This window comes from Halyomorpha halys, unplaced genomic scaffold, assembly GCF_000696795.3.
Source record: "Halyomorpha halys isolate HHAL.00 unplaced genomic scaffold, Hhal_1.1 Scaffold144.1, whole genome shotgun sequence".
NCBI classification, from domain to species: domain Eukaryota; kingdom Metazoa; phylum Arthropoda; class Insecta; order Hemiptera; family Pentatomidae; genus Halyomorpha; species Halyomorpha halys.
The window spans coordinates 841,474-865,279 of record NW_027106983.1 but is presented as its reverse complement, the minus strand read 5'-3'; the positions used below and the strand labels follow the sequence as shown (position 1 = coordinate 865,279).

General features: G+C 30.6%; 1 protein-coding gene across 1 annotated transcript in view; it reads right to left on the bottom strand.

The window, feature by feature from the left end:
• The window catches only part of LOC106678461 (protein Skeletor, isoforms B/C), a 178,689-nt gene that overhangs the window by 28,730 nt on the left and 126,153 nt on the right, over positions 1-23,806 (bottom strand). The window contains exon 4 of the mRNA XM_067045329.1: positions 18,902-19,013. Within this exon, the coding sequence (XP_066901430.1) occupies positions 18,902-19,013 (112 nt within the window). The remainder of the gene's footprint in view (positions 1-18,901; positions 19,014-23,806) is intronic.

Here is a 23,806-nt window from a genome sequence, read left to right as displayed (position 1 = left end):
TAGGTAATAAGTGAATCACCAAAAATAGATCGATTCAGAGTCACAAGTTTTAACAATAGAGCTCATTTTTTATATTAACAATAAATTAAATTTTCTAAAGAAGCTAAATGTTAATTAGAAAACTCAAAATTACTTTTCAATAGTTTGATGTAGAAAAATAAACACTCAATACATCAATAAAAAATACTCAAATAAACCTACACCACTTTCTTTAATACAATTGCCCCTTCAACGGCAATATTACACACCTGTAACGTCTATCTATTGTGCAGGCGTAGTGTTATTTGCCCCTTCAAGACTCCAGTTCAGGGAGTAAGAATTAATAACTTTATTATTTAACCGCTAAATGATGAAATTCTTTTAATTATTCTAAGAAATTCTGAAAGCAAAGTAATAGAAATGTGGGACTATTATAAGAATTAGTAATAGAAAATTTGATTTGTTATTATTTTTAATGACACGAAACCAATTAATTTTTACTAAAAATTAAAAAACCTTATAATTCACAAATAAAACAAAACCATAATTTGCATTTTTTTTTATCATATAAATATTTATCAGGATAACTTTTCGAATTATAGAGTATTATATTATATTATAATAATCGTTAATTATATTATGGTATAATATCGTTATTATCATATCGCTTACGGTCAAAGCTTGAGTCAATTATATTATAATAATCGTTAATTATATCATAGTATAATATCGTTATTATCACATCGCTTTAGGTCAAAGCGATAGGACACTAACGATGCTACTTTAGAAAGTAACTGTCTAGTGTATATAAAATACAACTAAGTGCATTAAATACCGTCCTTATATAATTATTGAAGTTGAAACAAACGCTTTATAGTAACTATTTTCAGCAGTAGTTCATGAGTAACGACAATTATTTTTATATAATTGAACAAGGCTTTTGAACTAGATGTTATAACTAAGCGGTCAATAATTCAATTCATGCATCATCAGGGCTCACAAGAATAATAGGCACTACATTCCATTTCAAAACCCCGATATAGAAAATCTATCGTAAATATAATTATATATTTAAATATATGTCGCACTATTTACATGTATAAATATATTTCTATTAAGACATTCTGTATTAAAATAAATAATTGAAGAATAAACAGTTGAAACAGAGTGTATTGCCTAGTAGGCATGTATGAAATTTTGAAGTTTTCAGTCCTAAACATTTATATGTCGATTTGCATATATATTTTATAACAGCACCCATACAAATAGAACTTTAATTATTTTAAATTATCATGTAAATTATACAAGATAAAATAATTATTTTTTAAAAATTATTATTAACAACATTAAAGTACTAAAAATTCAGACACACACAAAAATAAAATGTGGTGCCCACTCTTTGACTGATACTTTATAAATGTGGCCACAGAGATGGGAAAACATTGCCTACAGCTGAATCTAATAGCGAAAATTGCCATGCATACGATATTTATTTATTTATTTTTTTTTTTAAATTGATAGATTTATTTATTGATAGATATTACAATCTGCCACACAGTTGTGGGCAATAGGTAATATTGATAAATGATCTCATACATACTAAAATAAAAAAAAAATAAAATAAAAAAAAAAACTCTTAAAATATATACAAACAAAAGGATAGACAAATGAACATAAATTTATTTATTAATGATTCATTCATGGATAAGGATCGTATCCATGGCAAATCTAGCTATTAGTTTCAACTATATTTTTCCCATCTCTATGTGGCCACAGGTTAAAAAAACTTTTCCAGAAAAATATAAAATTGAGTAGTTCAGTCTAATTTTTGACCAACCAAAATCTTATTGTTTTTGAGTATTCTTCTAATTTATTTTATAAAATCTCATCCTTGAGAATGATCTTGGAACTACGCTAGCATGAGCGTCATAACAAAATTCTTTGAATAGTTCATTATATGCATATCAGTAGTTAGTGTACCAAGGTATAATAATTATCATCCTTACAGTACAAGTTGCGTCTGTTCAGATATGTTTCATAATTTAATTGTCATTTTGGAATATCTAACTGATTACAAATAATATTCGACTTTTAAATGCGATTGTAGATCAAGTAAATACTGAGAAAACATTTTTATCGACATCTTAAGAATCCTATTTCTGAAAGGCAACAGCATTTAACATTTTCATTGACAGTTTTTAGGAAAATACTTGTTCCTCAATCTTCCATAAAGTTTTCATTACTGGGAAACGAATACAGAAGGCATTACAATATTAAGGGGGGGGGGGATCAGAGATGGTGGCTAGAGGAAACACTGAGAAAACCTAATTTCCGGTCGGAGCAGAAAACAAGCCGAAGGAGTTTAACGGGCGCTCTCCCGCGGAGGCAATTCATATCTCGGCCGAACCCGCTCCAATAAGGAACTCCCAACTGCGTCTCCTTGGCAACCTCACGTCTTCACTTAGCAGTTCTCACCAACCGGCTACTGATCCTCTGCCTCTTTGCCTCTTCCCTTGGGAACTGTGGCCGCAATCGTGAGGAAGGCTCCAGATATGCCCGATTCTACAATGCCTAGCCAAAAACACTTAACTATAACTGGTGATTATCCTATTACAAATAAAACAACAACGGAGAACAAATGTCCTCGTTGTTCGGGATTTTTATTTTAAAGTATTTTCACTCAGCTACCAAATATTTAAGTATCTTCTATTGTTAAATTGGAAGCTAAGAATGATGATTATGTACATTTACTATAATCTTTTTGTCGTTTGTTGACTCTCAAAATTGAATCTCTAATCGTTTTTTTGAATGAATGAATGAATGAATGAAAAAATAACTTTATTCTGGGACATATGTCCCCTAAGAATAATTACAAGGTTCATATAGTGAGATTTTTATCTGGCGAGCGTTTACAAATTTTCAGATAGTAGAAAGAAATTACATTGGTATATTGGCTTTACTACTGTTTATAATGTTAATCAATAACTGCCTATTTATTTGATTACAATAACATGTTTTTTTATGGTGAGTATTGAAGTATATGAAGCCATTTCATGAATCAAGGCTAGAATTATTTTTAATATAAAAAACTATTAAAAAATTAGATAAAGCATTACCATTTTACATGCTTTTCACACTTGGTATTATATAAATCATGATCACTTAATATAAAATAGTGTTCTGGCCATATGTCTTCTCTTTGATGGTAAAGAGAAGTGGATGTCTGTACTACTTCGAAAACAGAATAATGGAAGAATATGGACCTAAAATAATATCCAATATTTTGGAATGCACGGGCCAAAACGGAAAATATCCTAAGCAACAAAAAATGGACAGACTAAGTTCAGCTTAGGGGCTAAACTAAACCATCTAATTGTTCCTGTATCCAATCCTTTTTATTATCATTTTTTTAATTTAGTATTGTATTATTTTTTGGCACATAATATTTTAAAAACACATCAAATTAATAGAAATTTAATTTTTTAACATTTTTTTGTCTCTCTTGGAAAAATTGGAATTTGATAGTTATGTTGCCGACGTATGTTGCAATTGCCCTGAAAACTATTTTCTGTTTTCAACTCCTAGGTCATTAATAAAGATAAAATAGAGTATTATCTAGCCACGCTTCCCTTCAGTTAAATGCAACTTTTGGAGGTTTCTTGGCACTGGAAGAGTCAAGATATTAGCAGACAACAGCCCCTAAAAAATCGGAAAGTTGCCGTGTCCAAAAAATATTTTATTTTATATCTCTGGTTCTGATGAAGGTAGCGAAATGATATTAACCAAAATGCCCCTTATAAAAATCAAGGAAAAATACAAAAATAAAGCATCGGGATATTCAACTATTAAGCACGCTAAAAAAAATAACGATCATTGGAAGAAAACATTAGTTTTTACCGAAACATACATTTGAACTAAACTATGACAAAAAAAATAAGCGTATAAAATTTACCTAAACTTTTCATATTAAAAACACCAAGATAATGATACAAAAAGGTTTGGTCATTTTTTTCGCAAAACAACTTTTTTTCTAAGATCTTTATAAAAATTAGGGAATAACTGTTTTATAGGGCGCATAATATAAACATGAGTTAGATTTTGTTAAAAACTAACATTTTTCTCTTAAATCGCTGTTTTAAAGACTTTTTAGTATAGTTATAATGCATAATTAATTATATTTAAAATTTAAAAAAATAGGAACGACCAGGTTTTTGTGATGCGAAATCAAAATCAGGACAACCTTTTTTCAAGGATTTTTGTCATTTTTTTGAAGTTCAAACGTGAATATTTCGATGGGTTTTGTTAATACATGCATAGATACAAGCAACTGACACCTCGTTAGTTGTTAAATAATTAACGCATGTAAAAATGTTTGCATGAATGCACAGCTGATCGAAAAGAACAATAAAGATGTAAGTAATAATGTAACAAGCAGACACAATCGGAAGATATAAATGTATTGTAGAGGCGATAAAGAAAACTCACTAAGGCAGCTCACTCCCACTAATGCAGTTTTGTGAGCTCTCTCGCCCGTTTCCTCTTCCTTTCTTTACGCTAGATTGACCACGAGGGAGGGTGCATTTGTTCACTAAACGCTGAGGGCTTAGGGAGGCCTTTTCATATTGTCCTCAATATCAAAGTCTCAGCCCTTCTTCTATTTATAAACTTTAACCTATAATCTATTTACGAACATCTATAGTTAACGGGTATAGTTTTGTTCTGATTTTATACAATACAACACAACTTAATCTAATACAGCTTTATTATTTTTTAAGAACTAGACATTTATAAATCAAAATATTCAATCAACGTGAAGCAAATGTGGTGTTATTGTAAACACATAATGTGAATACAGTATCACTTTTTTATATTATAAAATTTTTTATCAAAAAAAATTTATAAAACATTTTATTTTATATATTTATCAATCATTTATATACATGCCCGATAAATTATTATTATTCAATCAAATAGTCGATTTACGCATTTTTTATTATTGCTAACAATAGTTTGTTTTTTATGTGAACGTAATAAGTACTTAAAAACAATTTTTTTTTTAAAGGAATATGTTAATGTCCTTCAGGATCAGGAAATACGTAAATACGGCCTAGGCACTTTTAACCGTCATGAAGTAAAAAGTCATTTAATGAAAAATAACAAAATTCTATAACGATGCTGAAATTAGAGGAAATAGCAGAAATAGGAACGGTAATTTTTGACACATTTAGAACAACACTTTCCATCTTCACTTTTTACATATTTTTAATCTGCTTGTGTATGTGCATCCAAGCATTTTCAGTTTTCTCCTATATTCTTCTTTGTTCAGACTTGTGACCATTTTTCTGTTTGATTATAATTAATTACTAATGTTTATTAGCTACTTCATTTTACAAAATTTTTTATCAATTCTACTAGTGTTCATTTATTTTCGGCAAGTAAAACTAGAAATGACGTTTTGTTACATATACAATATCTTATGCAACGTTCTAAGAACAGAGTTATGAGGAATAAGGTTAAACGATAGCAGAAATATACAGTCGAGGATTCACGACGATGGTGATAATGACAGTAATAGTGACATTAAAAGCTGTCATTACTGACTAGCCACTAACATCGTGTAAATTGCCATTGCTTACTATCAGAATCTGCTTGATAGTTGGTAGTACTATTTACTCAATTATCGGTTCATGCGTGACAAACGTGAAGGATAGATTTCTATCACATGGAACCTTGGGATAAGATTTAGCCCTTGGCAATGGCTTGAATTGAATAGTGCTGGTAGACCAGAACTTAATCCTATGGCAGAATTACAAATAAAATAGGTACATACAACAGTATAGACTCCTAAAACCTCCAATAAATTATACGGATGTAGTATTAGAGTAACAGTTCTAAAAAATATCATGATTTTCTTGTTTATAAATTCTATCCCCCTGACCTATTGCGATAAAAGTTATTTAATCATTCCTTTTCAATAACCAATTAAACACTTTTTTTCTACACAAGAAAGAACTTATTTAAGGTGCTATTCGATCAACTAATGCATAACAAATCACGAATAAATGGCCTAAATTGTGGTCAAACTGTGAAATAAAATAAATATATGTCGGCTTCTTTTTTTTTTTTTTTTTTTTTTACATATTTTTGGTTTTAGACCCCCCCAAAAAAATTTTTTTTTCTTCATCTCATTTTATAATATAAGTATTAAACTTCTTGAATTTTTTTCTTTTTATTCAAATACTTCATGAATTACTATTCCGACGTAGGGAATATGGGCCTTTTTTGCCAACCCCGGAGAATTCCTCTTTCGTCGAACCTTCTGGTATTCCTAATGGAACTAAGAGATGAAAAGATATTGAATGTTGGAATGCTTATTCGCTGGGATTCTGTTCGAGCCGTAAAGGAAAACGTCACAGACACAATCTGCTATGTAGTGTAGTGCAGTTTCTGGAGCCTTTTTAAATTAATAACTATATTTATCACGGATTATTAGATAAATCTTTCTATTCCCATTACATATTCAATCACCGTGAGAGAATTTCTATTCCTTGGCAATGGCTTGAATTGAATAGTGCTGGTAGACTAGAACTTAATCCTATGGCAGAATTCCAAATGAAATATATACATACAAAAACGAAACCAAATTGGTATCAAGTTTGAAATTTTTAGACATAAACTATGTTGCTACAGGACTTTTCATACGATATTGACTTCTGGATGGACTTGATATTTATACACCAAGTTACGAATATTTAAGCTACACCAGACTACATTGATACTGTTTAATATGTTAAAACAACAGGAGATATTCAGTCTGTCCTTCATAGCCCAAAGGCTCAAAAGTCATACAAAGTCACCTCTACATTGGGGACACAGTGCAAGTAGACATTAGTTACTGACGTACTTAAAGAAGGTGTAGGATATAAGGGAATCACTGGCAAATAGAAAGCGGGCCAGCTCGCCATAAGAAGAGTTGAGCTTCCTTTATTAAGACTTAATGATATCTTCTAGAAGATATCAGACTGAATAGGTCCTAGATTAGACATGGAGGAAAGCATGTAAGATGTGGAGGGAATATGCGGGACTGAAGTGGTAAACCATAAACCAAGTTCTAAGGCTGCTAAGCCTTAATAGAAATTAACTCCGATTACAAATAGGAATTCTCTCACAGATGATTGAAGATGTAATGGGAATAGAAAGATCTGTCTAATAATTCGTGGTAAATATTTTCATTAATCTAAAAAGGCTCCAGAAACTGCACTACACTACATAGAAGATTGTCTGTGACGTTTTCCTTTACAGCTCAAGTGAATAAGCGAATAAGCTTTCTATCTATATATCTTCTAAATATTTATTAGTTCCATTAGGAATACCAGAAGGTTCTTGACGAAAGAGGAATAACATTATAACTATTTTAATTATATTATTTCAATCTTGAGACATGGTAATTTATTTTATGTGGTAGTGTATTAATTGTTGATAATCTTATATAGGAAAATTAAATATTAATGATTTTAAATTTTAAAAAATAGGCTTTTAAATTATAATAAAGAAAATGACCTGGGCAGAATATCCTGCAAAAGAAACTTTAAATTAATGTGAGGAAGAAAATATATTGAAGATGTCCTTGAGGATGGCTAGAATGGCCGAAACGTTGGACTAGTGAAAAATAAAGTGTTGAGACAAAAATCGATACGAATTTCTGATTTATTTAATAAATTATGACTACTATTCTATTAGTTTTCCCTGGGGTTGGCAAAAAAGGCCCATATTCCCTACGTCGGAATTCATGAAGTATTTGAATAAAAAGAAAAAAAATTCAAGAAGTTTAATACCTATATTATTAAATAAGATGAAGAAAAAAAAATTGGTCTTAAACCAAAAATATGTAAAAGAAAGCCGACATATATTTATTTTATTTCACAGTTTGACCTCAATTTAGGCCATTTATTGACTTGTTATGTATTAGTTGATCGAATATCACCTTAAATAAATTCTTTCTTGTGTAGAAAAAAAGTGTTTAATTGGTTATTGAAAAAGAATGATTAAATAACTTTTTATCGCAATAGGTCAGGGTGATAGAATTTATAAACAAGAAAATCATGATGTTTTTTTAGAACTGTTACTCTAATACTACATGCGTATAATTTATTTGAGGTTTTAGGAGTCTATACTGTTAAAATGCCATTTCCTTCAATGGACGAACACAATCAAAAACAAAAATAAGGCTGCTATTGTATAGAGGAATATTTGCTAAAGATAAAAGAAACGGTTAAGGGAAGAGCAACCGTGTAGATTCCAGAGCATTCGATGCTAACTCACTCCCACTCCCCACCCACTCACACAAAACTCGGATTTATGTTTCGAGCGTAGGTGTTTTCTCAATAACGTTACTTTCATTAGTTCATATTAAATTCCGTTTTGGCTTTGGTCAAAATGAAACCGAAAAACGAAAATGGAAATTAATTTGTCTATGTAATTACGAAATGTGAAGTATATCCTCCTTCTATTGTCTTTTATTTTCCTCAGGGAACGTGAATAATTTTTTTTTTCAATTCAATAAAATCATTTTTTTTTTAATTTGTATACATCTACAAATAACAATGTCTGGGAAATTAAACCATACTTTTTTTTTTTTTTTGATAGATTTATTTATTGATAGATATAACAATCAGCCACACAGTTGTGGGCAATAGGTAATAGTGATGAATGATAAACCATGCTCAAAACTTCTACCATAATTTAATTATCAATATGGCGACGTTTCTGACTCCTGTCCATTTTTAAATCAATATCTACAATCATACATAAAATTACAAAAAATCTTAAAATAATTCTATATAAATCATTTTTATAAACATAACAATATTTTTTTTTAAATATCAAAATATATCAATATAATTTAAATCGTCATTTGTATTATATATTATAATATTTATCTTACGGAACCCAATATTATTTATGAGTTTTTCAATCTAAAATTTTAATCAGTTTTTTGTTTATTAATTGAGAGAACGCTAAAAATAATTCAAAAAATATTTGTAAGTAAACATCCTCTTGTTATTACACTCGTCCTCTTTTCTATTATCTGAATTAAATTATCGTAGGTCATAATTTTCCTGGTTTATGTTTCTCTTACATCAGTAGGTTGGACCCTTTCATCTGTATCTTGGTTTTACTGATGGAGAGAATACATATTGTAATGGAATTCAAATAATAGAAAAAATAACGAGTGTACTAACACGAAGTATTTGAATTATACATATTATATGTGTTTAGTTTTAGCTTTCGATCAACTCTCGAACAAAAAACAGTAATAAAAAGATTTACATGTAATAATATTGGGTTTAGTAAGATAAGTGTTTATAAATATTAAAATTTATAACATAAATGATGATTTTAATTAGAGTAATTTATTTGAAAAAAGATTGTTTTGTTTATAAAAACGATCTATACAGAATAATTTTAAGATTCTTAATAGTTTCATGTGTGATTGCAGATACTACTTTCATCGTATTGATAAATAAATAATAGTGGAAGGTTTAGGGTGGTTTCATTTCTAATAAATGGCTTTTTTTTTTTTTTTTTTTTTTTTTTAATTTTTCATGAAAAAGTAGATTTTTTAAATCTCAGAATGAGAACCAGCTTTAGAAGCGCTAAGCTAAAAATTAATTTCATTTTTAAAAAATGATATCCTGTGAATAAATGTCCAATAAAAAAAATAATTTCTCGTTTCAACGAAATATAATTTTAATTTACTTTTGAAATGCTTTATTGTTTAAATTTTAATTTCAGTTTGTTGGAAAACGAGACGACAAGTTATGAAGTACTGAAATACTAATTTTCTAAAATATTTAGAATTTACAATTTACTACGGTGCCTCTAGATTCCATGGAGCCTCGTGCGTTTATACAATTTAATTTTCTTCGTACTAATTAGGAGAAGATGTTTCATTTTAAAAGCCTCCTTCCTCGAAATGAAAAGTCATAATAAATTTAGATGGATATGTATTGTATTTTGTAATGTAAATTAAATAATATATAATCTTATACAATACGATGATTATCTTGGTGGCTGTAACAGCATAACGAAAGTATGTGTAGCTGATTCATTTTTTAGTTTCTAGAGAGTTTGGTTTCTGGTTGTTAGTTTTTTTTCCCGATCCCTCGGAACAGTGAAGAAACTGTGAATTAGTGAGTGCTTTACTGTGAAAAAAAGAATAAATCGTGTTGGGTATTTCTATTACCTTTTACTACCTTTGGTATTTTTTAAATTACAATAAGGTGTTTTGTTTTTTTTAATATTTATTTATTGCTATTTACAACTGTACATTATGATACGTTTAGTAAATCTGATCTAATTTAAATTGGAGTGTTACAGGCGTGTAGAGAAACTACCCATTGGTAGCACTCTAATGACATTTTACATTAGCTGGTCTCGAGCCATCTTCTTTTTAGGCGCCTCGGAGAATTGTCAGGAATGGAAGAGGATGCAAGATTAGAAACTAGGGGGTTTGAGTGGTTAGAGAGTTTATAATGGAAGGAGTGATATCTGGTTCGGGCTAGACCGGTTACATAGGGAACATTAAGGTCTTTATGTATGATTTTATTTGTGACAAAGTAAGGAGCATTTAGGATTTTACGAAGGATTTTGGATTGTAAGGATTGAATACGAGAGGAGCCCCAAAGCTCTTTTGTAATGTGTTGGAAGTTTAGACCGTTTGTCTAGTAAGTGCTGTAATAGTCGAAATCGGCGTGCAGTTTCCTGTTTTTTCAGTCTGGTGTGAGGATTCCAGGTTAATCGTTTGTCCAAAAGTAGTCCAAGGTAGCGGATCTGTTCGACAAGGGTAAGAGTAACATCATTAAATGAAACTGTAGGGCAGTCAGTAGGTTTACGGCGAAGGGTAAAGGTGATTTGATGGGATTTGTTGGAATTTATCTCAATCCTCCAATTACGACACCAATCTTCGAGAGCTGTGATATGAGATTGGAGATTTTGGGATACAATTAATGGGTTATTATTAACAGCGAGCACACATGTGTCATCGGCATACGTGATGAGGATAGTGTTAGGTCAGCTGTATAGACGGTGTAGAGCATGGGACCGAGGATACTACCTTGAGGAACACCAGCGGACTGAGAATGAATAGGAACCATTGTGGTTTACTTGGAAAAATCTATCAATGAGAAAGGAACGAATGATGAGAAAGTATGTAGGAGGTAGGAATTTACGGAGTTTGAAAAGCAGTCCCGGGTGCCAGACTCCATCAAAAGCCCGTTCTACATCGAAAAAGACTCCCGTGCAGTACATTCCGCGCTCCAAAGAAGACGAGACTACGTCCACTACACGATGACATTGCTGGATAGTAGAGTGGGATGTTCGAAATCCAAACTGGTGATCAGGTATTATATGATTGGAATCCAGGATGGGGTATAGGTGTTTCAAAATGAGTTTTTCAAGGATTTTGCCCATGATCGGTAATAGAGAGATAGGGCGATAATTTTAAGGTTACCTGTAATGTTTATTTGTTACTTATGAAATATCCATAATATTATTACTTATGATATTCCATAATATTGTTACTTATGATAATATCCATTTTAAATGGTACTAGTGGTGGTTAGAAACATATACACACACATAAGTTCACGTATATGTACATAATAAATCCTCCAATGGAAATAGCTACGAGCCATTGCCAGTCCTAAGCCTGGATAAAGGAGGAGGGTTAATTCATGGGCCGACTCCCCATGAATTGTAAAAACCATATTGTTACGAACACTCAACGAAGCCTTGGATGTAGGATTGGTGTGCGGCAACGTGGTAGGCCGAAGGGCCGATGGAAGGATGCCGTGGGGCAGGATCAGCGACAACTGAGGATCCCAGTTACCCTTACAGAAGATAGAGAAAGGTGGTTGGCGGCCGTTGAGCAGGCCAAGGGAAGCTTCAAGCGCCTGTGGTCCCAGTAAAAGAAGAAGAAGAAGAATATGTACATAATACATATAATAAGTTGTATCATGAATTATTTTGCTTTAATTTGAATTATATGCCGAAATGGGAGTCAGTAGTGATAAATACAAAGTTATTAGATAAATGCATTATTTATTTATAATCTTAAAATTCTTTCTTGAGACTGGCAATTTTTTACTAAATAATTCAAAAAACTATCCAAATTATAGTCTCAAAACATTTATTTCATTTACACGTCCAACGTTTCGGCCAATTCGGCCATCTTCAGGGACAATCTACTTAATTTACTATGAAACATATCATTTAACCATTTTAAAAAACTTCATACAGGCTATTTTGCCCAGGTCAAAACATTTATATTAAGTCAAAAATACATTAAAAATCACAGTCAAATTATTTCTCTTTTACCACTATTAATACTTTACCACTATTACACTTTTATTACAACCTTACTTGTCTTACGAAACAGATAAATAATTAATTTAAAAAAAAGTAGTATCTATATGGATAGATGGCTCCATTTTATTTATTTGTTTTAGTTGACAACTTTACTTGAACTCTCAAAAACATCAATAAAGTCTATTTTACCAATTCCAGCAACAGTTCTATTCCATACCTGCTATGATTGTTTAAAGTTCGTTTAGGGATATTTTAATAAAGGGGGTATACAAATATATACAAATGAGATTTTTTCATGAAAATGGTTATGTTTTCGACTACCATTGGATAACACCTATGTTTTAATTTTTGTGAATTAGGAAAAAAAGGAGGACTTGGGAGTAGAAGCAGGAGAACACTATAAAATCAATTTTAGTTTTCAATCCATCAACATTGAATTATTTTTGGGTGAACTGAGTATTTATTAGCTTTGGTCTGAATATTGAAGTGAGATGTAATATCGCTGGCCAACATTAATGTGATTTTTTGATTTTCAGTTGAGGTGTCTAAACTAGTTAATGATTTAGAGCTATTTGAGAAATTTGCTTTAGAATATTCCAAATATATATTAGTAGTTTTTCTTATAACTGTTTTGAAATAACGGGTTATTACTTTAAGTTTGGATTTTGAAGAAAGTCGTGCTGTATTCTAGTCAATATTAATGTAAAATTATATTAGACCTGATAGAGCCAGAAGTAAGAGAAAAAATCTAGAATAGTTGATTTAGGCATATTTTGGTGGACTAGATGTTTTGTTTTTTTTTGTCTAGAGTTATTCATTGATTTTTCTATTGTATTAAGATTTTCCGGGATTCATATGATTTAATAGATTTGTAGACAATATCTTATAAGCAGATTTTTATTTTAATATACACCTTATATCATCCAGTAAGGGATTTTATTTTTTTCTCTATACTATCAAAGATAAAGGCCAACGATATTTTTTATTGCGGAGGTAACAGATAACTTCATTCTTGGCAAATGGAGTGGACGCATTACCCCGAGAAAGAACATTACACCTTGACTTGCTGTTTTTGAGACGATGAATAAGGCCGATAGATGGAGCAATAGATCAGCCGGAATGGTACAACTTCTCCCCATTCAGGTCCATTTCCCGTACCTCCACGTCCCGTCCAAGTTACTCTTTTAGCGAACTCTTCTCGAGCCTGGGCCGGAATATCTTCCGATTCTTGTTATTTTAATGAGGACCTCAAAAAAGGAGACTGAGGAGGTGGTTTTAGGTCATCGGCAATCAGTTTTATCTTTCATAGATAATACTTTTTCTCAATTCTGGCGCAAGGATTTGGATCCCCTAACAGTATCATTAAATATGTTTTCCCTAAATTAAACATTATCATACATACGTTTTTCTAAAACTACCACCCTTATAAAAACGTATAGTTACCGTCTTTCCAAATAATATTTGGAAATATCATTCAAACTCTTCACAACAGTAGGGGATGATCTTCCCAGATTTCTTAAAGACAATGATCCCTTTATTTTTAAATATAATGAATCAGTTATTGGAGTGCTATTATATAATCTATTTCATATATTTATAGCTAAACCATTGTATATATGAGTATATATATATTAATATTATTCTTCATTAAATGATATTTATAATCATTAATTTAATCTATAAGACTTTATTTTTTTCAAGGTGTTAAAGCCTTGGGGAAAAAAAAAACGAAATTGGAGTCATATAATTTGTCTTCAAGATGGTTTCAGAGCTACTTTATGGAGATTTAATGACGCTGGAACATCTAGGTTTAACTAGATCACCTTTATTTCGCTTCCTTCGGGACTAATATCGTGTAAAAAAAAACCCGATGAAATGAGATCTGCTAGAAGAAGACGTTCTTCTAATGAAATCTTCAGTTTTTTGTTTAACAACATTCCCTTTACATGGAATGATCCTTAATTTTTGGATCTTTTTCGTTTTATCCTATTTCTCTGCTTCTTTTCGTCTGATTTTTCTGATTCTTTTCATTTTCTTGAGATTCAAACATGTATACATATAAATCTTTGGTAATAATACTTTTAACAGCAGGAAATTTCTGGTTTGATTTAACATTAATTGTGTCCTGCCAAAATCTTATTCTGGCATAAATTCATTTCCTAGTTAGTGATCGTAACTTAATCCTTAAATACACCTAATAAAAAACATCTACAACAGAAACGGAAAGTAAGTATCGCTGGGCGATCAGTGAACAGTATATTTGGTAACTAGGTTATACTAGGAGCTTAAACTACTGTAAACATGTTAAAAACTAGTACCTGAAGGTAAATAGAGATTATTTTATTATCTTTCATCTTTGGACCAAACTATCCCGCATTTATGAATCCGGAAAATGCTTTTAGAGATGATTGGAATTCATTGATTTTTACATATCTTATGGAGCGATACGTATAATGCCAGAAGTACACAAGATTTTAATTATAATAAAACAAGAGAACGGAGAATTTTTGGGATGCAAATGGTAAAGAAGGCACTCAGATAGTAAATTTAAAATTAATTGAATTTAGCTGCAGATTCTAATCTTCACATGTGACAACCGAGATAACTGTTTACATATTATAAATAGGATAAAAAATCCTCTGTTGGGATTAATTGCATCAGAAAAATTCGACGTATTATAAAGAAAATATGAATACAAAACCGAAAGGACTTATTTGTTAATCCTGTATTTTAATTTATAAGAAAATAATTGTTTTTTAAAGAGATACACATACACTATTCTGTTTCTAGTGCAGTTTGGCAACACTCCTTTTGTAATAAAGTATACCTCCCTCCAAGAAGAAGAAATCAATATGATTCATGATATGGAATTGATCAAGGACTAAAAACATGACCTGTCTTGTAGTCCTGTGGGAATACCATGTTTGTATCTGATTCATCAAATGGTTGGAAAAAAAAAATTATACGAGTGTTTTTGACCTACTCTTTAGAATCAGAAGGTCCATATGCTATATTTAGGAAGGAAAAGATATGCCAAAGAAATACGATCCGAAATTAATCAACAGAAAATAATTATATTGGACAGAATTATAATTATCCTGCCGTTTGACTGATCATTCGATTGACGAGTGTATTTCAAAAGTCTTTGAAATAATATTAACAAAAAAAAACAACAAAAAACAGAACCATAAGAAGAAAAATTGACGAATCAACAATTGTTTCTATACTACAACAAACTTCAAGTTTACGGGAAACCTGATTGGACACTTGTTGGTTACAGATATCTTCAAAATAACAAGATTAATGAACAGTCACTTAATTTACACTATTAACTGAATACCTGTTCAACAATTTAGTGAAGAGTGCTTTAGTGAGAGATAGGGAATTCCTTTTCTAACTAGGAAAGATAAGTAGGAGGCTATTGGAGAGTTATTGACCCCTAATAGTTCAAGTATCCTTGTTTAGCTAAACCTTACGGACTTTAAGTAAGTTTATTTGCTTACTGAATGGCGTCGAAATTCACACGAAATTTTCTTTTAATTTTATTTAAAAACTGCTTGATGAAACTAAATGTTTTTAGCTGTTTTAATAACTCCTCTAAAGCAGGATATTCAATAACTATTTTGATAATAAAATGTTAATAATTAATAGGAGTTTTTATTTTTATTTCAGAAAATTATTATTTAAAAATAAACATTAATCAGCTACAGCTATAACTATCTAATCTTACAACAAAAAAGTTTCAAATTTTGATATTCAAATGCTCTAAAACGTAAATTAAAGTTGTTCAAGGTAATGAAAAGGAGCGGGGTAGCTCAGTGAGTAAGGCTCCGTGCTATTAACTCCCAGGACCCGGGATCGAATCCGGCTGTAGCAGATAATTACATATTTTTTTACTGTAGCTGTGAGTCAATCCTGTAGATTCGGTAAATCCTCTGGGCCTACCTAGTATCTATAATTGGGGAAGACCTCACAGTTGAGCGTGATCATGAACAAATAATTTCCTACTGTCACAATTGTTCAAGAAACAGTAATTGCTTGAAAATTACTGAAACGCTGACCCTACATGTTTTGAAAAGGTACAGATTTTTTTTCAGTTTAAGGCAACGAGATTTGCCGCGAAAAAGTAGGATGACTGTACAGAGAGGGACACATGGTCAAACAGCGTTCACTAATTCCTCCCTATCTCATTCTTAAAGCCACATTTTAACTTTATTTTTACGGCCCTAAATTCCTCTGTTACTGAAAAATTAAAACAATTTTTAAAATACTACTTGTCATTAAAGAAAATAACTCACCACAATAGCCCATTTCTTGCTGCGTTTCTTTAAAATGTAACCAAAATTAGAAGCTGTCCGTCTCTCTTTTTAATTTCTAAATCGTTTCGGAATTTATCTTTTGTCCAATTTTTTTCTTATAGTTTCGTGTCATTTTTTTTTTGATCAATTAGTTTACCAACTTCCATATCTAACAGAAAAATAATCTTTTTCTTCTTAACCTTTCCAAACAGCATTTTCATTTTATTTAAGTAGAATGAATTAACTAAAATTTTAGTATTTATTTGACTCTGTATTTTAATAGTACTTAAAAAAAGTAGGTAAAAAAAAAAAATCAATTTATTGTATCTTCTTGTTATTTCCATATGAAAAAATGTAAGGTTGTTTTCATAACTTATTTATACTCAGAAAATTAAAACCTCCATGTTTTAATTTGGGAAAATTCCTATCAAAAGAGTTATCTTTCTTTGAGAGCTTCTTCATTGCTATTAATCATGACATCAAAGATTCCTAACCTTTTCATTTTGTCAGTTTCCATTATGATACTTTTTATTAAACAAATAAAACCAAGATGATGAGGAAAAAAAACGGGTTACTTAAAAGCTACATTGATCAGTAACGAAGCATTACAATCATTTTACATCACTCAAATAACTCTGAGGAGATTTTTTATAACATTTAAAACTTATTCCTATCACTTTACATAAACATGTAAAATTTATCAAACATAATTATCTTCTGAACGATTTAAAATATTAAAACTTATGTAGCCAGGACTTCTTTTTAAATCGCCTAACTATCGTCATCAACAGTTTTGTTTAACATTTACAAAGGCAATCATCCAACAGAAAATACTCCTTTAGACCATAAGATTTAACACGATTTTAAAATAATCTATGTAAGCAGTACCCTCGAAGCGGTAATTTTGGTTTATGCTTTTCCAGCCTCATAGACGTAAAAACCCGCTATTTAAATGCAACTATAGTTTATTCATGCAGGAGAATAATTATGACGATTATAATCTTTAACGCTGAAAGCTGTGGAAACGTTGTTCAAAAGTTGGAACGCACTTTGTTTGAATGGAAACACCATCGCAACAAAGACGTTTAATTAATTTTTACCTAATTTAAAATTACACTACTAATTAATCGAACAGGTGGCTGTGATGCATAAGAAAGTTTCAACCCAATGCATTAGATCACCTCAAGCATTAGGTCGCCTTCAACGACTATGTTTGTCCGTTAAATTATTGAATAAGCTTTGTATGACTTTCTATACTAAATATATAGTATCTCTATATATTTTTGTATCTCTATAGCCAACCAGTTGCAAGCCTACCTCCTACGCCACAACCACTGATGAAGACCTGAAACTCAGGTCGAAACGTCGGCATAAAATAAATAAATATGGTTTTGTTTATTTATTTTGTTCTTTGCTGACCGTACCCCCGACAAACTTCTCCAATCATTAATCTACGGTCAACTATCTACATCTCATTATAAATTAGATTTATTTACAATAAATCACAGCAATAATACAGAAAATTACAGCCGATTCGTATTCATTTACTATAGATCCATCCGTCTCTTTTATATAACGTCTTAATTTTATTGGATTGTGATTGTGCTATATATATTAGCTCTTTTTATCTTTGTTATTAATGTTTTTCTCTATATTATGAGAGGAAAGTCTTCGTGAATTCACAACCAGAAAGATTTATCGTTACGAAACCTTTCCGAGTCGCTTTATTTTTCCTAGTCCTCTCTCATACATTCCAACTCAGATATGAGATTAAGTACTTCATGTATCATTGTAATTACCAGAGGAATGATTAATCGGAGCCCTCCATTGAAGAAGCATAACTGCGCCTCCAGCCTTGGAGTGCTCTTGCAGGTTACTCCTTATCGCCCGACTGCAGTCACGGCGATCTGCATTAGACCCGCCTATCTGGCCTGACCAGGCCGCTACGTCCGGGACCAGCCCCAGCTAGCACTACTAACTTTTATATTTATCGCGGTGAGTGTCCTATCTGGGCCGATGTTAGTACAGCTTTGCGTCTTCTCTAATTCGGCCGGAGTCGCTTTTATGCTGAGGAACAATATAGGTCGTATCTATCAGTTGCATAGCAGAGAGCGCAGAGGGTCGACTTTAATGGTCCAACTTTTTTTCATAAATATTATTTTGGAAATTAAAAGAACACATATACTCTATTTACAATACATGTATAATAATAAAAGTCATATATCATATATAAATCGAAGATTTTTGAATCTTACCGTAAATCTCCTACACCACACCGAAAGCCATCTTATGTCCTTAAGTTTGATTCCGTGGGGCAGCCTTAATATTAAATCCGTCTTGTTGTACGCTCTTAGTACTGGCGGATCCCTGAAAATAGATAAAACAAATAATTGTTAACTGCAGTATTTATATAATTATTAGCTTAATTCTAATTTAAGACAAGTGAGACTAAAGTGAATCAATATTTTAAGCGAGATAAATCTCATAAAAAGTTACGAAGTAAAGAAAAATACACATTTACTTTCTTTTTTGGTATCACTGAATTTATATTAAAAATTCAAAAGACCTCAACGTACCTCGCGTTGTTAATATAAAAACTTAAACCTGGGTAAAAAGATCTAACTTTTAGTAACAGATGAATAAATGAACAAAGTGAACTACTATAGTTCACGGATTAACCAGGGTTATATTAGTAGGATAGTTGAAGATATAAAATGTCATGCAATGTAGTTCGACGTCTTCCTTTGAAACTTTTACTTAAAACGGAAACTCTCCTCTTTGTTAAAGTTTTAAGTAAATTTTAGAGACTTAAGCTAGTTAAAGCGAGCAATACTGAAAAAGTGGCTAAAATTGGAAAACGGCATGAAAACCACCCTCTCATATCATCACCATATATATGCATATGTAATAACATATGCTCATATGAGTATATATTTGTTTCTACTAACAAAAAAAGGATACGAGAGGGGGAAAAAAGTAACTCGATGTAAGCATACTTTTTTCAAAAACTGCTTCAGTCGCAGTCGGTAAATTTTTACTACAAAAAATTGTTAGAAAAAAAACCATAGAAAGAAAACCTCGAATCCAAGCAAAACAAAACAAATTAAATTAGAAAGATGTAAATGTAAAACAAAACATTTACACATTATTAGAAAGATGAGCTCGTATCACACAATACTCGAGTGTTGGAAAAATAATCTTACTCATATTGCGCTCAATCGACGAAGAATTAAAACTTGCTTCTTTCTAGGTAGCCATAATATTTATGTTACAGTTTAATAAAAATGTAAGTAATTTTTTTTTTGTGAGATACTAGGTTTATATTTATTGATATATGAATAGCATGTGTAAATGAATATAAAACACCCAGATCTAGGTTACTAGATACCTATAATTAATTTGTTGGTCAAGTCCAAAAGTTTATGTTGATGTTTACCAATTTGGTTATTACTGTATAGCTTCTGGCCTATTATTATCTCCCAAATGTTTGTTCAAATGAACTTTACTAACTTGAATCTAGCTTGTATATGGCGAGATAATCCGAAGATCATGATTATTGCACGATAATGATTATTAATTTATTAGTTGTAGTTATTATTATTGAGTTTATTACTGTATTCCGTAGGAATTACAAATAAATACATACTTTTATATTCGTTATTTTTATGTGTTACTAATTGACAGCTATACTTCATTTAGTTCTTAAGGTTCAGTCTATCGAAATCCAATTTTATTTTTATTTTTATGGATCTTCCATTCCCGGCCTCGGTAAAAGCCTTTCTTGTGTCACCTTTAGAATATTTACTTATAATGAATGACTATTGGTTTTTGAACGACGGCGTTTAGAATTAAGGAGAGGACTTAACACAAAAAATAGTTAGAGAAAATATCCCCTTCCCATTCTGCCCCTGATATCCCAAGATAGGCCGATAGCTAAGGGAGTCAAGCGACTGCTTATTATATCGATGGCTAACTACACTACTGGTGCTAAGTACATTTCTAAACTGACTTTACGAATATTACAATTAAAGGTTCTCCCTTTTCGGAAAATTAAAACCAGTATTTTTATTTTTCGTTAAGCTAGTGGAAATGTACATGGTACTACTGTGAAGTATGTCATCGATATATTCTACAAAATACCGTCTAGAGCTCATTAGCCGATAATCCTTATTTACTACAAGCAACAGTGGGCTCTATATTGATCCTTGACGGCTTATTTTTTTTTTAAATCTGGTTATATAGAAATAGTTAGTTAAAATGACTCTTGAACTTTCCTGAAAAAACATTATCAGGAAAAGTATTTAAATAATCCGTGGATTTTGGTGTTATATGAAAATATCTGTAGTCGGATTTACTCGGAAACCAACGTTATTTTATAGATGATAAACACCGTGTTCAGTTAAGTTTGTCATATGTATTAAAAAATTCTAAAATAAGTAATTATTTAAACTTATTTAGCAATTATCTAAAGAATTTCAAATCTTTAAATAGAATTATAAAGTGAGAAACGTGGGCGTTGATGACCTCATGGTTTTAGGCCCAAAAGCCCCAACCAACAACAACAACAACGTGTTCAGAAAGTATTCCAGCTCAATTTTAATTACATTAATGAACTGCTGACTGACTATATGTTATTTAATATCTGTAATTTATTTGATGAATAAAAAAGTAGTAGCATTTTACTAATTGAAAAAATTGATCGAAGTTGTCTATATTTTTGTCTATATATAAGGTTTTCTATATCATTTTTGTTTAAAAAACAGAAAAAAAGTAATACAATTATTTCATCACTATTCGCAAACCAGAATAAAAAAATAAATGGAGGGAGTAGACGAAACCCCCAAAAGAGGGACACTTCCGGGCCAGAACTATCACAATTGAAAATTGGTGAATGAATTGCGATAGTAATTCATCTACCAATTTTCAATTTTTTTTTTTTTTGGTTTTGAAGGAATGCCATGACCTTTTTAATAATGTAAATAAAATGTATATTATATGGTAATTAGTCAACCGGAAAGAATTGAAGGAAGATAATCATTTAAACTCATGAATTAAAAGTATTGATTATTTCACGGATCAATCATTTAAGGAGATATTTTGTTGTTTTATATATGTTTGTATATATAATACAATAAAATATATTTATAAATCAATATGTATTTTGCATAATGCATTCTATATTTGAGGTTATTCAGACAGGTTGAGCAGTCAATAGTAAAACAACTAAATTTAGGCGAGATTTCGCCTATTTTTTCTTAACTCATTATTAAACACTGCAGATGCTTGCCATAGACCGCGATGTGTGGATCAAGTGGTTAGAGGCTCCTCCACGCTGAAAAGACTTAAGGAGGATGAGAAAGAAGAAGATTATTAAACGCTAAAATGTATAAAATACAAATTAAGATTAAGAAATAAAAGCATTACCTACAATGGTTTCATGTTTGAGTGTTATATATAGCTCTAATATTAAGAGGACTAACTCGGTTTGCAAATTAGGAATATATTTCCTTACGTTATTGCATCCCTTTGTACAAACGAAATTGTCATTATTTTTCAAAAATATATAGTATAAGAGCTTGGTGGAAAAAAAAAGTCCGTTATTTTCGTGATTTTGGAATACTTAAATAAAAACTACGTATAATTACTAGTACAAATTGATGACGCTGACAAGTAGTTAGGAGGAATAAAAAATGGAGACAAAGCATTAAAATAAATAATTTTTCATTTGGGGCTCTAGATCGTTAAAACTACCAATAACAGTAGAACAACCGATAGAATATCGTTTAAAGTAGAGTAAATTTACTGAAATATGAGCACTAACAGATTTGTTTACACAATAGTCCCAGAAATACAGTTTTTTAAAAAGCTACGTTTCATAAAATATTTAATCAAAAATTAGTAGTAGTAGTTAACTGTTGTACTACTGTTATTGGTAGTTTTAACGATGTAGAGCCCCAAATGAAAAACTATTTTTTTAATGCTTTGAAACAGTCACCATTTTTTATTCCTCCTAACTATACTTGGCAGACTCATCAATTTTTACTCGTAATTATACGTAGTTTTTATTTTAGTATTCCAAAATCGATGTGAAATAACGGAATTTTTTTCTACCAAGCTCTTATACAATATAGTTTTGAAAAATATGACAATTTTGTTTGTACAAACGGATGCAATAACATAAGGAAATATATTCCTAATTTTTACTGCAAACCAAGTTAGTCCTTAATATTACAGCTATTTATAACACTCGAACATAAAACCATTGTAGGTAATGCTTTCATTTATTAATCTTAACTTGTATTTTATACATTTTTGCGTTTAATAATCTTCGTCTTTCTCATCCTCCTTGAGTAGGTTCTTGCTATTAATATTACAGCTACATAGAACTTACTAACTATTCTTAGCAGACTCTTCAAGGTCGACAAGTAACTATACACAGTTTTCATTACAGAAATAGAACATTTAGGTGAAATACAAAATTTACAAATAAAATTACTTTTATAAATAAAGGTTAATCAGTCAAATTATTACTATACATATTTACTTCAAGACTAATACTGATGAATCTCAATAATATTTCATGGAACTAATTTTTGCTATTAGCATTAAATAAATGATATAGGAATAATAATAAAGTCAATAAATAACCTTGCATGGCTAACTCCAATTACAGTTGTGATATATGATATGGGAGGGTATTGATTAGTTGGTTTCGATACTGTATATTCCTGAATATTTTTTTAGAAGAGCTAAAAAAAAATAATAAAATATAATAAGGTTCCACAAAATAATGTTGTATTTATTCATCCCGACCACATATTCATTTAAGAATGTATTCTTCGATATTTAAAGTATAGATTATACATAAATGCTTAACCATTTCATCCAAGATGGAAGGATCGGAATTGTAATTAAACAGTTAAATTAAAATATTTCACGAAAGTCCTGATTAATATAAATCTGTCAAACAAATCAGTTGCTTAGGACTCTTGATCTTCATCGACTAGAAATCTCGGATTTTCTCTTAGACCAATTATAATATAGGCATTTACAATTGCTTACAAGCTTAAAAAAAATTGTATTTTTATTTGGAGGAAAAGTTATGTTTGAATTGTTCACCAGTAAAGTTAAGGAATTGTAGTGTAGACATTACTGTATTA